Source organism: Melospiza georgiana, chromosome 8 (assembly GCF_028018845.1).
Source record: "Melospiza georgiana isolate bMelGeo1 chromosome 8, bMelGeo1.pri, whole genome shotgun sequence".
NCBI lineage: Eukaryota > Metazoa > Chordata > Aves > Passeriformes > Passerellidae > Melospiza > Melospiza georgiana.
Window position 1 is genome coordinate 19,446,832 of NC_080437.1, and position 16,759 is coordinate 19,463,590.

The 16,759-nt window shown below is 37.8% G+C and overlaps 2 protein-coding genes across 2 annotated transcripts in view; one reads left to right on the forward strand and one right to left on the reverse strand.

Moving 5' to 3' along the window:
* MAPK8 (mitogen-activated protein kinase 8) overlaps positions 1 to 16,759 on the forward strand; it is a 115,697-nt gene that overhangs the window by 54,390 nt on the left and 44,548 nt on the right. The window lies entirely within an intron of this gene.
* Positions 1 to 16,759, reverse strand: part of FRMPD2 (FERM and PDZ domain containing 2) — a 49,615-nt gene that overhangs the window by 28,853 nt on the left and 4,003 nt on the right. Inside the window, exons 2-6 of the mRNA XM_058029686.1 lie at positions 9,277 to 9,417; positions 7,278 to 7,435; positions 5,744 to 5,809; positions 4,445 to 4,630; positions 3,436 to 3,562 (exon numbers count right to left, since the gene is read on the reverse strand). Coding sequence (XP_057885669.1) covers positions 3,436 to 3,562; positions 4,445 to 4,630; positions 5,744 to 5,809; positions 7,278 to 7,435; positions 9,277 to 9,417 — 678 coding nt within the window. The remainder of the gene's footprint in view (positions 1 to 3,435; positions 3,563 to 4,444; positions 4,631 to 5,743; positions 5,810 to 7,277; positions 7,436 to 9,276; positions 9,418 to 16,759) is intronic.

The window sequence follows — 16,759 nt, forward strand, 5'->3', positions numbered from 1 at the left end:
CTTATCATGGAAGTAGAATAATTTTGATGAAACATTCATGCACTACACCCTGAGACTTCACTCTGAATTCCAACATGAAAACGTGACACTGAATTCTAGTGTACCAACCAACCAACTGCAATTTTGAAACTTAGAAAATCTGCAGTCCCATTGCTAAAATAAGCATAAACATGTGGGGATTTTTCAAGCTGCAGATGGTAGTGACAAAATGTGAGATTTGAGATAAGCTAGTTACCAAAGTTAAGATTCAATCCTGAAGCATGCTTTTTAATGAGATAACCTCACACAATTCTCTGCTTGCACTGTGGTCTTAATATAATTGCATAAATATATTTTGACAAGACCATAAAATTCCCCTTAGTCTTTCTATATCAGCTGTTATAGCAGTGGGACAACTTGGTTACTTTCAGTGGCCAGACTGTCATGCTTTGATCACAAATCCAACACACACCTGACATTAAATTAACATGTATTCTTCAAAGAAGTTGATGCTCTAGATTTACTATATGTTAAAGGAGCTCCTAATGTAGAGTTTTGATAGAGATATTCATCTCCTTTGATAATGGTGCTCTACTAGATGGTAATATTTCTTTTCATAGAAGAATGCTTTTTCTAAAATATATTATGTCATGAAAGAATGTCTGTGTCAAACAAGCTCTCACATTCTGTGTTTACTCATGTATTTTTAGAATCCTGTCTTACAAAATCCTGAGTATGCACAGCTACCAGTGTTTCAGTGGAGACTGAGATATGCACAAAGTCACTGCAATGAGCCTTTGTCAAGTTTATGACCAAAATGTCTTTTAAACTGCTTACAAAACAGATTCTATTCTGACTTTACCTTCCCTGTGTGTGACTGTGTGTGTGACTCATGCATGTGTGTCACTCATGGAGCAGGTGCAGTCTCAGGGTTTTATTGCTGCTGGTATTGATTGCAATTCTGGAGCTTCAGAAAAGCACCTTGCAGGAGGAGAGCATTAACAGGAGTAACCTCCCTTTCCTCATCCTTGGGCTGAGGGCTTAGGGCTTAGAGGCTAAGACATGATGGGTTTTTTCCCAGGATGTGCCTAATTTCTCTCTGAGTTATGTCCTCATAGAACATTCACTCTTAGGTATTATTTATAGATTCAACTGATTTTGGAGTTGGCATCTTGACATTGCCCACCACATTGCATTTGAGGGGTAGCTCCACCTTTTCTGTGTCAAGACCCCATGTGCTAAAAACATAATGTCAAACTTTGTGACCTGCTGAGCAGCTTTACCTGGCAAAGGGGGCATGAAGCAAGAAGGAGCTGATGGGGTTACGTGGTAACCAGGGAATATATAGCTTTACTGTCAGACACAAGTGAAAAAGAATCTAATATAAAAGTATCTTTCTGCTCTACAATTTAGCACAAATATACCTCCCAAGTCACATAACCACAAGTTGCATTGGAATAACTATCACCTAGTATGTGGTCAGTCCCACACTTCAGGGGACAAAAGAGATGAATACATAATTGACAAACATAATCTTTTTTAAGAATCTTACCTCTCCTGTGTCCTCGGTTAGACAGTATCAAAGATGTACTTTCAGAAATACTATTAGAGTCACTATAATCCACAGAGAGTTGTCTGTAATCTTCTGTTGATTGACTATAGTTCATTAATCTGGGCCCTTTGTCTGGAAACAGGAAGGAAATGTGGTGAATCATATACTTTTATTATAAGTCATTGTATTTGCATGTTAATGTAAATAACATTTGGATGGGCTAATTTTTATATAGTCCTCATCCTTCTGTATTCTAACCCTGACTCCAATTCCTTAAAGACTGAGAAAAGCTTGGAAACTTAATTCTATTACTTTCATAATCTTATTCTGACCAAAATTTGCTTTCATACTTTTCAATTATTCCATATAAAACAAATCTAATACATTAATTCTGTTCTATATATTTAATTGAAAGGTTGCAAAGTGCAGATAACCTGCAAAGTTCTTATTCCTTGTACTCTGAGGTCCAAAACCTTGAGCTATAGCTTCTTCTTTCTGTGTGCTGGTTGGACAATGTCCAAACAGAATCCACTACCAGAGTCAAATGCAGAAATTCCATTAAATGGGTCATCCTAATTCATTAGGATGTACATATTTTTCTTGCACAACGATTTTACTTTATTTTCATTCTCTCTTGTCCTTTTACAGAATCTCTGAAACATAATTTTTAATTAAAAAAAAAAGGAAGAAATGGAATGCTGTCTTGCAAAGTGCAGCTCACACATTTTCAATATAATTGACACTCTAATTCATTGAAGTCCTTTGGCAAGTGAAAGTCAAGTGACCTGAGTCACAGACAAACACAGAGATCTCACCAGATACATTATCCCTAGAACTAGTGTAAGGAAACTGGCAGGAATTTGTGGCTAATACGGGGTTGAAAATGGGGCCATCCCTTTTGGCAGCAGAAGAATTTCTATCTACTTTTGCAAGTGTGAATCTACAAGCTCAGTTCTTGAGTGAGTGAACCAATATGCCTTGGGGAGTAGTTTTTCTGTATGTTTCCAAAAGAATCCCCTTTTCTTATACGCAATAATACCTAATAAAATGTTCCAGATATATTTAAGTCTGTGTTTGAATCTGGCTGATTTCACAGAGCATATGTGTGATTTACTGAATAGGAATTGTATTGTTCATATGCCTAATGCTGAGTATACTAAAAAAAAATCCTGTGTAGCTTGGGCCAGCTTTCCCCTTGCTCCAAAATCAGAGATCTCTGTCAAAGTGAACAGTACAGTGTGGACACTAGAAAAAAGACAGAATTACTTATAGAGTTATAGAATTACTCTGAGAGATAATAAATCTTGATCTTAGTCAAATTAAATAAAAAATTGGTATATACTGTTTTATATATATAGTGAGCAGGATTTGGCCTTATCTTGAAATCACTCCAGCAATGCATGTATGAATTTATAAAACATCTTTTGAATAGAAAATTAAACTAAAATCAAAAAAAGAAACCACAAATCTTTGCTTGAATAATCAAATAAGGAAGATGAATATATATTCCTTAATGGCAGGAAGATAATCTCACAGAACCTCACCTTCAAAAATACACTGGAGTATGCAAAGTACAAAAGCAGTTTTGAAAGTAGAGGAGCTTTATATGCACAGGTTTTATGCAAAGTGCTTTAAGAGTCAAATCTGTGCAATCTGATTTGTTATCGTTGCTTCACAGCCCTGAGACTACTGTCCTTTGTGGAAATAAGGAAAAGAAACCTCACTGACTTGCCTCAGAGTCTTTCCTTTATGAAGTAATTTATATGTACAGCGGTAACTATCCTATCTAACACTACATGTAATCACTACAGCATGAAATTAAACAATCCATCTACTTTGGGAAAGACACAGAAAAGGCTGTCTGTATCCTTATTAGAGAGTTCAGGTTATAAATCTTTCTTTACCTTGGTGGAAATTCATCTGGGATGCCAGTGTTGAGGTGTCCGATATTTTTTCATGCAGTCTTTTCCTTATCACGTGACTTCTGTTGAGCTGGGAGGCTGTGCTGTCTTCAGTGACCACCTGCTCCGTCTGGAAGGCAGCAATATTCAAAGTCACTGTCATATGATATGTGAACTTCAGACTCTCACAGTGATGCGATCCTTGCCCTCTGGCTGTCAGAGGCTGCTGATCTGCTTTGGATAAGCAACTTCATTTTCTCAGAGTAACACAAAGTGGGACTGAGTATGTTGGTTCCATGCTCTCATATGTTGGTTCCATGCTCTCATGCTAGCTAAGTTTAAGAGGGGACACCCTCTGTTGCAGTAGCAAAGTGAGTAGGAAAGAGTGGAAGGGAAAAATTATCCTCAGAATCATATTGAATACTGACTGAAAACAAAAAATTTCTGGTGTGTTTTCTTCCATTGTCATTGAGCTTGTCAACAAAAATGGTTTCTGATATTTCAAATTTTGAAAAAATGTATCTGCTCATTTTTAAAGATCTCATGTGATCAAGTTTGATTGCACAGCAAATATTCAGTTCCACACAAGCACAATGACCTAACTTCCTAACATGATGTAAATGAGATTTCTTTGAATTTCATCAAGAAAGCCTGAAACCAGAATGGCAATGGAGAAATTTTTACTGTTGTGTAGAGTCCTTTACTTTGGCCAATATGAGGTCTCTATAAAGGTCATCATTGCTTCAGTACTAACTAAAGAAATTAAGATACTGTAAGTACAAAAGCTCAATCACTTCCCAGGAGTGTAGAAGTGGTGTGTGAGATGGCTTCATTGCTTTATTTGCTTGTACACGTGCCCACACAATTTCCTGCCTAGAAGTTTAGAACCAAATCTCACTTCCTTAATCCATACAAACATTGATTCTGGCAGTCACTCAGCTGTCTCCCATGTTGCTGGGCACCTCTCTCACAACAGAAAAGGAGATGACTGGAGTGTGAGAGTAGTACTTACCTCACTGACACTTCCCACTGCAAACTGAACCATTCTCTTTATGTAGAATTTTGCTGGTAAGGAAGCAGATTCCTTCTGATGTGCTTCGCATGCTTCCAGAATGGATTCAGGAGAAAGTCTTCTATGAGGCAGATCTTCACACAGTGTCAGCAAGAGTGTATGTAGTTGGTCACTCAGCTGGAGGGACTGAGTCAAAATAGAGGTACTGTTAAATGACATCTCCCAGGGGACTGAAATCCTGTGTAAACTGGGATCAGGAATTTCTGTAAGCCTGGGTGAGAAACATGCACTGAATTCCTTTAGACTTTGGGAGAATTCCAGACAAGCAGCATGAGATTAGCGGGATATAAATGGGATCCAGGATAGCCTTGGAGGGAATTGGCCCCTCCAAGAATGATTGTTGCCCCAATAGGGGCTTCTTGGTGACAGACAGTTCAGTTTACTCCAGAGCTTTGTTAATTAGACTGTGAATCTAAGATTCATGGAAGTAAGGTATGTGGTAGCATTAGCTTCAAAAAGGTGAGGAGTGTTACCAGCCACAACTGTTGTCATAGAGACCAGATACTTATATTTTAAGGCCATTTAGCTTATAAAGCTTTTTCTCTTAGAAGAATGTGAAGGGGAGTTAAATCTACTAGAAATCTGTGCTCTCCAAATTGAGAACAAGCAACCAAAAGCATCAATATAGAAATGAAGCAAAATGTATGTTGCAAGTCTTTGGAAGGATTCTGGGTAAGCAAGAAACTTGTAATTTCAGCTTGCAGAGATACTGATAGAATTTGTTCAGAAATAAGGGGAGTCATTTAGCTTTATTCTTCCATTCTATTTTTGAAAAAGCACACAAATATGCACAGCATCACAATCATGCCAACGTGATGTTTTTGTTTTAGTCCTGTCTATCTTTGAATAATAGAATCATGGAATAATTGAAAAAGACCTTTAATATCATTGAGTGCAATCATAAACGTAGCACTGGCAAGTCCACCACTGAGTCATGTCCCTAAGTGCCACAACTACACATCTTTTAAATTCCTCCAAGGATAAGATTCAACCACTTTGCTGGTTTTTGAAGAAACATAGGGGAGAAAAAAAAGGAAAGGAAAGAAAAGATGAGCTCCAACTAAATTCCCTGATTTGTGTGAACTGATATTTTTGGTGAAGATTGACCTTCACACAAGCTCTTAAATTCTTTTCTAGTGGTCCAAAACACAAAGCCCCTCTTAGTGATACTTAAGACTATGCCTCTCATTGTTTAAACCTACCAGAATAAATGAAAACAAAAATTTTTGTGTTACTGGCCTGGTTTGGAGGAACCTGGTAATCTGCTGACCAATAGAGGGTCATTCCTAAGGAATACACCAGCATCTGTCAAAACAGAAAAGGAAACCCTGTGTGAAATCAATACAGGAAATCAGTATAGGAAAGCCTCATAATAGACACACCATCTATTTGTGTCTATGGTCACAAAATGGCAGAAGTCACAGAATCATATAGATGATTTTTTAAAAAAACTAGAGTAAATGTATCTAAAAGTAAAATAGTGACTCTTAGCTTATGGACTAGGTTGCATGCAATTAGTGATGTCTTTTCCTGGTCTTAAAAAACTGAGAGCTAGACATGATTAAGGGATAAGGAGTTTTTGTCTTGGTGTTTTAATAAGGATCCTTATGGTGCATCGTTTCGCCAAGGCAAGATGTGCCACAATGCACACACACGACAGATCACTGCTATACAATTTATAGACCTTACAAATCTGCATATCTCACAGGGGTGCCCCAATGGGAGGCCTGGATGAATGGTGTGATATTTGCCCATTCAATGAATTCCCCCCTGGATGGGCTGAATCTGTAGTTTACACGGTATGTTCTAGACAGGACCTTGGTTTCCCAAGACAGCGTAGGGTATTCTGGCCTCCTACTCTGAGGCCTTTAGGATGTCTGGGCTATGCTAAGTTATCAGACATAAGGAGTTACAAGTATGCATGCTAAGAATTCTGAGGATACACAAAAGTTATATAAAAAGTATGTAAAAGAAAAGGCAAAAAAATCATCTTGGCATCATTAGTACTGTTCAGCTTGAGGGGCCAAGCCAGACTGCCCTCTGTTCCAAGATGCCAGAAGTAGGGAAAGAAAACTGAACTCCTTTCTTAATTTTGAAGCTCTTCCATTGCTGATTAAAATTCTCCCTTGTGGGAGAATTTTATTGAGAATCTACTTGTGGGACTGACTAGCTGTTATATGCAGGAAAATAATTACTGGAATAAGGCTGCCTATTCCACAGCTTCATTTTTCTGCCTAGTGTCTAAGTGGTCGGTTGTGTGGGAAGCTGAAAATACTGTGTTCTGCCTGAGGGGAGTATGTGGACTGAGTGGTATTTAAAACTTTAAGGTGCCTGAATGCTATATCTTACTGTCTTTCCAGAGAGACTCATTTGTCAGACTCATTTGTTAACAAAGCTGAACAAATTTCTGACTTCCTGGGACTGCTTCTACCCTCTGATTGTACAGATACTGCAGTCCTACTGCTTCTGAGATTACAATTACCATATCTGCTTGAACACCATTCCATAGAAATTCTTCCTTTCTGTAGGCCTTTACAAATAATACATTTCTTCAGGCCTGTGGGACTGATGTTCAAAATTGATTTTGATGTTGACATTCATGCTAATCCAGCAATAAGCTGCAAGATACATGTAACATCTTTCTAACTATAGCCTAATTTGATTAGTTCTATTAGAAATGGGATGTGACAGTAGATGCCTGGCAAATTGCATTAAAACCCACAAGCTTGTCTTCATGAAGTGCTGTCAAGATGCACTTTGCAATATTCCTCACCTTTGTTAGTCCAAAGTGCTGGTTTTTACTTGGGCGGTGGAGCAATTCTGGTGCACTGAAAGGGGCAGCTTCTGTCTGAGATGCATGGTTTTGGAAAAACAAATTTCCTTCAACAGACAGTAGTACTGACCACGGGCAAATCACACAGATGGCAGGGTCTGAAAAATGTTGAAGTTGATAAAATGAAGATTTTAGTGTTTATTCACTGTACTCAGAAAATCATATTTCTGGCATCTCACCTGTATAACCAAACTCATCACTGAAGATGGACCCAGAATGACTTGCCTGACTGGGGACCTTATTGGTCCTGAGCCACAGACTGACTTCCCAGCCTGACCTCAGACCTGCCTTGTCACTGTGGCCTTGCCTGGTGATCGCTGGGCTCTCTGACCATGGTTGCCTTCAGCTAGTGTTCTCTTCTGCTCCTTGCATGTTTTCTGTAGTGTTGTACGCAAACACAAGTCACACATGATGGGAAGCTTTTCTGTTTGAGGAACAGCCAGCCAGCTTGTACTTCATCCTGTGGAGAATACCTGGCCTTCTGCAGGGCTGGCCAGCCAACGAGTGGCATTCCTGCCTAACCTGGCAGTGCCCCAGCACACCAGGAATATTCTGTGCCAAGTGGTGCTGATCATCATGAGATCTGGCATGATTTATTGCACCATGCACAGCACAGCAAATGTGGCAGCATTAGCCTTGAAAAGAGGCTGATTACAGAAACAATATAGCTGCAATTGGGAGATGTGGAGTCAGAGATATGCCTTACTCAACTGGGATGATGCTATGCACTGGCAGGTAACCTTCCCTGTGCTCAAAATAGCTGGAACACTGTGGATTCAGCTTCAGAATGACTCCAGCTTGACATCACTTCTGGACTTGAGCTCCCTAAAGACAAGTTTTAGCAGCCTAACACTTGGCCTGCAGCCCAGTTTGGTTGTACACCCCTACTTCTTCTTGGTTTAGTTTTCATGTTCTGATACCCTAAATTTATCTGGTGTAGCATAGGGAACATAGGCTGATTATCTCTTTAAAAAAAAAAAATGTTTTGGTAAGTCAGCAATCAGAAGAGCATAGTGTCAGCTTAGTGTCTGGCACAGTCAATAGATGGACCTATGCTGAACCTATCCAGGTGGGTATCTCTGTGCTTCACTCCTTTGCACATTTATGGTGCTTGTATTTCCTGGCCTAGTCTATCCCCTTGTTACACCAGTTAATAGGGAACTGATGGTATAGTCAACCTCCCATAGTGTTCTAGCCCATTAAAAACTAGTTGGTAATGAATTTATGAATTTTCACTCCTCCAGCTATAGTAGAAGTTACACATCACTTGTTTTCTCTATTTTGTATTTTGATTCTACATGCTTATGAGGTAAGAACACATCTCATCCATTCTCCCCTCAAAAAGAATACTCGTTCACATAAACAGTTCTCAAAATGTGACAGGTTGCTCAGCTGTGCTCTCTTGTTGTTGCTCAGTTGTGCCCTGTGCTCTCTCAAGCTGGCCTGCTTGGCAAGCAAACATCATAATGATAAGTTACATTATTATCATCAAGGATAAAATCTCTTATAGCTGAATGGAGAGCCATGTGGATTTGTCTGCCCTTCTCTATCAGTCCATGAAGGTCATGAGCCTAGCTGGCACTGCACTTTCTCTGGGTGCATGTTATTCAGACTTCAGGAAGGACTCTTCATATAACTGTATATAACTGTATATAACTGCATATAACTGTACTTAGATTAATTACTACTTGATGTTTAATTTGAAAAAAAAAAAAAAAAGCCAAAACTGTGTGAAGATCTTCTGTGTAGGCATAGCAATCTGCACGTAATCCCAGCAGCACTGAAAGATTTCTTACTTTTATTAGCAATACCCTGTTAGTGCCATTAGGTTTTTTGTCTCCACCCCACCCCCACAAACAAACAAACTCAAAAGAATTGAAATAGCTCAATAATTAATTTCCAACAGTAAGAACTCTTATAAAGATGTTTGTCACCTCACCTCTGTGAAGATCCTCCAGAAGCTGCCTTGTGGACAGGTGCAGGAGTGCCCATATTTCTTCTTCCTCCAGAGAGCTTCCTTTTGCCCACAGGACCTCAGCCAATGTCACACAGGAACTGCTCATGCCTGCTGCAGTAGATACTGGGGTTTGGACACAGTAAAATAGACTGAACTGCTCTAGACAAGCCCTACTGATTATACCTGTATCCTTCTCTCACTGTAAGAAATACTTTGTGAACCACCCTGCTCTATTTGTTCAGAATAGGTGGGTATTGTTTGTCCCTGTCTTAATCTGAGTAAATAAAGGGGACTGAACTAAATGACTTCCTGTAATCTTTTTGAGCCCTTTCACTCCTCATTTGAAAGCAGTCATAAGATTCTGTGGAGAGTAAATAGCTTTTACTCAGGAGGTCCTTCATGAATATGTGTTGCTCAGATTTTATGAGTTATTTGAATGACAGGTGATTGATTTTGTTGCTTAATTGGATTTTCCTGTCTATAAAAACATTACAGCGTTTATCTAAGAAAAAAAGAATACAATGCAAAAGATATGCCCTGTAACATAAAAAGTTTATTAACATTGCAACAGAGCAATTAAATTTCATTAATTGCTCAACAGATTGATCAGTAAAAGCTGGTAGATTCTTACTGAATTAATTGATTAGAGATTTTCTCACTCACATATCTGAGACTCAGTGCTTGCAGTTCATCCCTTCCAATACACATATAAACTTAATATAAATTAAAAGATTATTCTCTTTTTAAACTACTGAATAGCAATTTTGTGGCTCCCAGCACACTGTCCTATCTGACAGGTACATAAGACCTAGCAGAAGAATGTGCATCCACACACTTGTGCTGTTTTGTCTCAGTTGAAACACAGCTTCAGATCATTTAGAGAAAGGCACTATGTAGTGAATCATAATTTCATGTCCGACCTACTGGAGGAGTATTTTAATATCCCAGCCAATCAGAAACTGAGTTTTGACTTGACATGGCTACTTTTCCTTCAAATATTCTGTCATGCTAAATATTCTCAAAGAGGGCTTTGTTCTTCATAAATGCACCTGATCTTTCCATCTAATGAGGTTTCTGTTTCTGTAATTTATTACTCTAGTCAGAGCTGCTCTAGGTCTATGCATCACTAAGGAAAACTGAATCCAATGTTCAAATTTCCTAAAAATTTTTGAACAGCTTTTGCTATTTCTCTCCTGTAACAGCCCCACAGGTTCATTTGATGCTGTGTACATAGGGGAATAATAAGAAAAGTTAGAAGTGATCCATTTACTGATTTGAGTTTTGACATTGTCTGTAGATCAGCAGTGAGGACACTATGGCCTGGGATGCTGCTGTCACATGTAGGATTGCAAACACCACTGTAAAATTAGTTCACTCACAGCCTGAGGATGGCTCTTGCCCCCCCAAACTTCTTCACTCTCTGTACACAGCCCATTTGCTGCCACCATTTGCTCTGTGCCAGCAATAGAACTCTTTGTGTCTTACAGCTCGTTGCTTTGCCAAATTCCCGTTCAGTATGGACTCCTCAAGAGGTAACTGGAAGAGCATCACAGTGTCCTGTAGGACCAGCTGGTTGCTCATTAACAGACTGATCAGACTTTGCTTCGTGGGGTCTTGTCCCGGCTCACTATCCTGCAAACAAGGAATCACAACATAGAAGGAATGATCCCTTGTAGCAACGACCACAGGATTATAGACCAACCTAGTGACATTTTAAACGGAACCAGAGTCCTAATTTTAGTCTCTGTAGCTTCAAAGGGCAGTAAAGCTTCTTACAAACCTAACCTTAATTAGAAGAGACAGACAAATCTTCTTAATCTAAGCCATCACCGTTTCTCTTAATAATAAATTACTGTGATAGCATTTCACTTAACCCACTTAATCCACCAGATTGCACTTAGTGCTGTTTTATTTGAGACTGTGCTGGGGGAAGAAGCACTGCATCCTCTGTTTTAGATAGAAGTGCTTATACCAAGTGATCTCAGTGCTGATATTTCTAACTAGTTTAAGTTACTCAATAAGAAACTACCCAAAGTGAAGGTGTGAAGCTTTATAGAACCAAAGTGAAATCAGCATTTATACCAGAGATGCTTTTGTAGAGAATGGTTTTTTTCCTAAGAGTAAAAGTAATGTCTCAGATCAATACTAAATATGAATTAAATGAATTCTGCTATCAGTTATATCCAAGCTTCTTGAAAAAATATTAGATTGTATGGCCATGGAAATAATAATCTCTTTAACAAATTATTGCTTTAAAACAAGGTGGAGTTAGGCAATGTGCTATTTTACAATCAAATTGGCAACTGGTTTTTAAACACACTCAGAATGCCCTGTATCTTTAGGCTGTGGTTTTGACTTCTGATTCTTGAGATGATGTGATATTTAACAAAAGTCTGACTGCGTGAGTGCTTGGGGAAAAAACTATAGCCAGGCTACACTATGTGTATTACAAGAGAGTAAAAGGGATGAAAAGATATTGTTATCATTGCAGCACTGGCCATGTTCATAGTCCTGCAGTTTAGTAAAATCTGTGATCCAGAACCAAACAATTCTGACCTTCAAACAACCTACAACTCATAAGACAAGGCATACAAATGAGGAGGCAAGAAGGAAAAATTGACAGCAACTTTGAAAAAAGGGGTTTTTTTTTCAGTAACACTACATATCAGGAAATTATGCTGGATCTGGTTGAGCCTGCAGAGGAAAATTAGAGCAGCAGAATGTAATCAGCCAGTTTGGAGTTTGGCCAGGATATCGAGGTTAATGTTTTTGTGACTGGAAAAAGTAGCAAAGAGCTTCCAGTGCCAATTTGTGTTTTGAGGTCAAAGGCTGATTTTGCTGATGTCTATGGAAGAAGATAGTACCATCCAAATTAGCCTAAAATATCCTCTCTGTTCCAATCTTTGCAACACATTTATTTATTATGCGGCCTCTCTAAAGCCAACAGATTTTTCCAACTCTTCTTGCATAGATATGAAAAGTTTCATTGGGATGAGGCTAACCCATTATTTTGCCAGCAACATCTGCCTAGTTATCACTTTTTATTAAAAGAATTTATTGGTAGATTTTGGTGCATTTTGTTTTATCATATGTGCAAGTTTTTGTCCTTGAAAACTGGAATCAATGAAAGAAATTGAATTCATCGTGAAAGTAAATGATCTACTGCTTTACATCTGAAAATTTTTTACACTTAGCAACAGTTGTGCATTACTAATTTCATATGTCAAGGTCACCTTATTGTATTTGGCAGTCTTCTTTAGTAACATGTAAAGGAGCAACTTGGCTTTGGGTAATCTTTGTCTTTACTTTTGCTATTTTGTTTACTGTGTAAAGAAAGAAAAAGAGCTAAAAACTATTACTTTTGTAGGAAAACTGACCTTCCCTTATCAAACACAGTCAAGTGCATTAAATATTCTCTAGAGGAATGGGTCAGCTGGATTTCTAACTACATGAGAGCCCTTTTCATTCCCACTTATCAGAGGAAATTTACTGGGGAGTAGGTTTAGCTGTACAGTAAGTTTTATGGCATGAAAGTCAATCCAATATCTGGATGATGGTGAAAAAAGATGAAAGGAGATCATAGGACACACCAGTGAAGAAGATGATAAGGAAGGAGAAATCACATTTAGTTTTTGAAAATATGGAGTCAAGTTTGTTTCAGGTCTTCTTGTAAAGGCATGAAACAAGAACAGATTTGTCCCATCTGGACATCCTGAAGAACAACTGGAAATGAGAACTCTGGCAAAATAGTTTGTGTATAAACACAACAACAGCAATTACAACAACAACAAAGGATTAACCTTGGTAGGAATCAAGCATTCTGTGAACTGGAAGGGCCTCTGTCAAATCAGAAAGGCCTTTCAAATTTTTACTGCCTGGAAGCTGTTTATGCTGAGGTCTTGTCTTTTGTGTGACTGAACTTCCAGTTCTGCTTCATTGCTCTGTGTGTGTATATTGCAAAATACTTAACTGTAAACTTAACCAACTCTTAATTTGCTGGAAGGTGTAAACAAATGTAAATTTTGTAAACAATTCTGTCTAGGAAGGCCTATTTATGGTTTGGACATATATGCCCATCACAGCTCCTCTATTATAATGAGATGACTAATTGATTTTGACTAGGGTGAGGCAGAGGCCACTTAACCAGGTGCTCTGAAAGATCTGAGAGGTTGCTGGCATTGGCCATGAACCTCACTGAAGGAGTGTAGTTGTGTGCTGACAGAAAAGTGAGAGGAACTTGAAGTGTAACTTCTTCCATTTGCACCCCTGTATCCAGGAGAAGTTCCCTACTCATAACAGTCCATGGGAGCTGGTGTGACCCACTACACTTGGACATGCCTGGAGTTGGCTAATACAGATTGTGCTTAATTTACCTGCAGTGCCTGAGGATCCATCAGTCATTTTCAAGAGCAGTTTTAGAGACATGGAATTGCTTCTTCTAGTTGGCATTGAAGGATATACTGATAAAACTAGACACAAGTCTACAAAGAGATGGTCTTTAGGCATCTTTCTCAAACATGGTATTTTCCTTAGCCTTCTATCCCTTTCATCTGTTGTACTCCAATTTCTTAGCTATGTTAGCAGTCCTGTTAGGTCTCAGGTGCTACCTGATAGTCTTAAAGCACCTTAAAAATGACCAAACCCAAGGTCCTGCTCAATCCTCAGGATAGCAAAAGGCAGAACTTCTTGTATTAGTGACAGCAAGTTGCAGTGGGGGAAAAGAAAGCTTTCTGAAAGAAGGGAATTATCCAGAGGACCTCAGGTGCTGGTCAGCAAGACTTCAAGCAATCTGCTTTCAAGACCAGGAAATATGGAAACTTGAAGTGACACTTTACTAGGATGTTGGAGGGCTAACAAGTACTGAAAAGAGTTCCATAGAGACAGATGAATAAGACAGGCTTGCCAATTCTGAAAGATCTTTTAAAATGAAAAGTTACAAGAAAAATGATTTTTTAGTCAGCAAGTCAACATTCTTTTACTTGACCAGAGTGCTGGACAGTGGGTTAATTACACATCAAGCAATGTAGTTTCTGACCATACCCAGGTAAGGACCTCCACCAAGATAAAATCAGTCTGGCTTTCCTATCTCTTGTTTTTTTCTGTGTGATTCTCCCCATAAAAAATTAATAACTGACTGTAACACATTGCTTTGAAGTGCCTTATATTTAAGAGCAGGGATAAATTTGTATCTTTACATCTTTATGACACAAAAGTTCAGAAACTTCATGAAAAGGGACTGGAGGAATAGATGTAAATCAAAACACAAATAGTATCTCACTAAGGGAGGAAAATCATTGTTTAATATCAAGTATTCCTAATATACTAAGAAAAGTTTTTGCAGCCTATCTCAAGACTGGCTGTATAATAAACCAAATTTGGAATACAAAATTAGGAGAATTAAAAATAGGACAAAAATGGGATTGAGCTACAGTTTTGAAATAATCTCTGTTAATTTCAAAGTAAATTTACAGAATTTATGAACAACCTGTCCTGAGTCTCTTCTGTGGTCACCCATAGAAAAGAAATTATGTATCAATCTCTCTGCCTCTGACTCCTCTGAGTCATGGTGGCAGGAACAGCATTTGGCATGAACCTGCATTCAGTAGGTTCAGTAGGAAATCCTGAAAATTTGAATACTGCATTGAGATTTTGAGAGATGTTGGTCTCCAAAATATTTAGGACTAGGTATTTAGAAGATCCTGAAGAATCAATGAAAGCTGTGACCAAACAGCAAGTGACAACTCTAAATCTTTTTTGTTTTTCATCTGATTCATAACAACCCACAAAACTGTAACATGCAAGATGAAAGAAGATGATCACATCAGCCTGTAGCCATGAGCTTTGAATACTGTCTGATTACATCTATTATGTTGATGATTGTTCTGATTTAATACTTCAGGTTGAGCTCTGTTCTTGAAGAACAGTGTTCTTCCATAAGGAAAATCAAAATTATAAAAATATAATCTAGAAATATTTTACTAAGTAATGACAACTAAATATATTGGCTTTACAGGCAATATTCATCTAGAGCATGTAAAATTAAAAAACCAAGTAAATTCTTAAAATATATTTAAATATAGTTCAAACTGAATTAAGGTAATTCAATTGGTTGTTGCAATCACCAAATTGTTACAGATAATTCTAGGGGAAATACAGAAAAACTGTATTGGAAATAAATGTAGTCTCTTAAGGAGTAATAAATAATAAATGTAGTATCTTAATCATAAATGTATGCATATTTTAGAGAAATGAAAAGGGAAAGACTTTGGGGATAGAAGGTGCCTGCCTTGTGTGCTTTAGACTTTCTTAAATGTCTACATTAAACTCTGAGCCTCTTCTTTATATAATACATTTGGGCTAAATCCAATATATATATACCCTTTTATATACATTTAAAGAGTTCTGGATACATGCTATCATTCATGGTATTATGGTTTTTATCTGAATACAGAAGTGTAGTAACTGGATAAAAGAGCTGAATATTTTCTTATTCCTTATTTAAGAGCAACCTACTGCTTGTCCATGCTATTACAACAAAATTTAACTATGTGCAAAGTTTGAAAATACTGAAAAGAGGGCATCTTTTGAAAATTATACTTTAGAATTAATTTACATCATAACCTCATTTATTCCCATATATTCCATATACAAATTTTAAACTCTAACTCACTGTAAACTTTTTATAATTTTGGAGAGAAGTCACAATATTCCTCATACCAGAGAGATGAATCTCATTAAATATGAAATTTAACTCTCTGAAATAAGGGCTGGAAATGTGTAGGTTTATAATTGGAATAAACACTTAAAATGCTGTTTAAAACTTCTGTTCAAATACATAAGGCAGAGCCAAATCTGCAAACAATGACAAGTCAATAAGGGAGTTGCCTTGTTGCTAAAGCATGAACTTGCTTTGTAAAGATTGTGTCCCAGAAATTATAGCTGAAGTGAAGCCTTCATGATATGGTATTTTTGACTCTCTGTTATAAATTATTTTATTTCCTTTCTAGAAGCATGTACTTAAATAAATAGGACAATTAACCAGACTATTGCAAGTTATTCCGCACTGAAGGGGGATAAAATTTCACTGCTACAGAGAGATTAATTTCTTTTCTAGGAAATCATAAACTTCACATGAGGTGGAGCAGTCTCCGAACAGTCTAATCTTTGAAGGGGATAGTTGAAATCTAGCTCCTGAATAGTGAAGGTATGTGCACCTGTGTGGGAATTTCATGAACTGGGTGGTAAGGGTGCTAAAGGTTTGACTTTATTACAAGACCTATGGACATTGTTCCTTAAAGACACAAAATATTATTGATACCAAAAGAAAATTTAGAAAAACCCAGCATCCTGCAAAATCAGACTTCTAGGGTCAAATTCCTATTTCCTCTCTCTTTAAAAGGAACCTACTAATGAATTTCAGAGGAAAATATTACACTGTCTGCAGTCAGTTTGCAAGTAGATATTC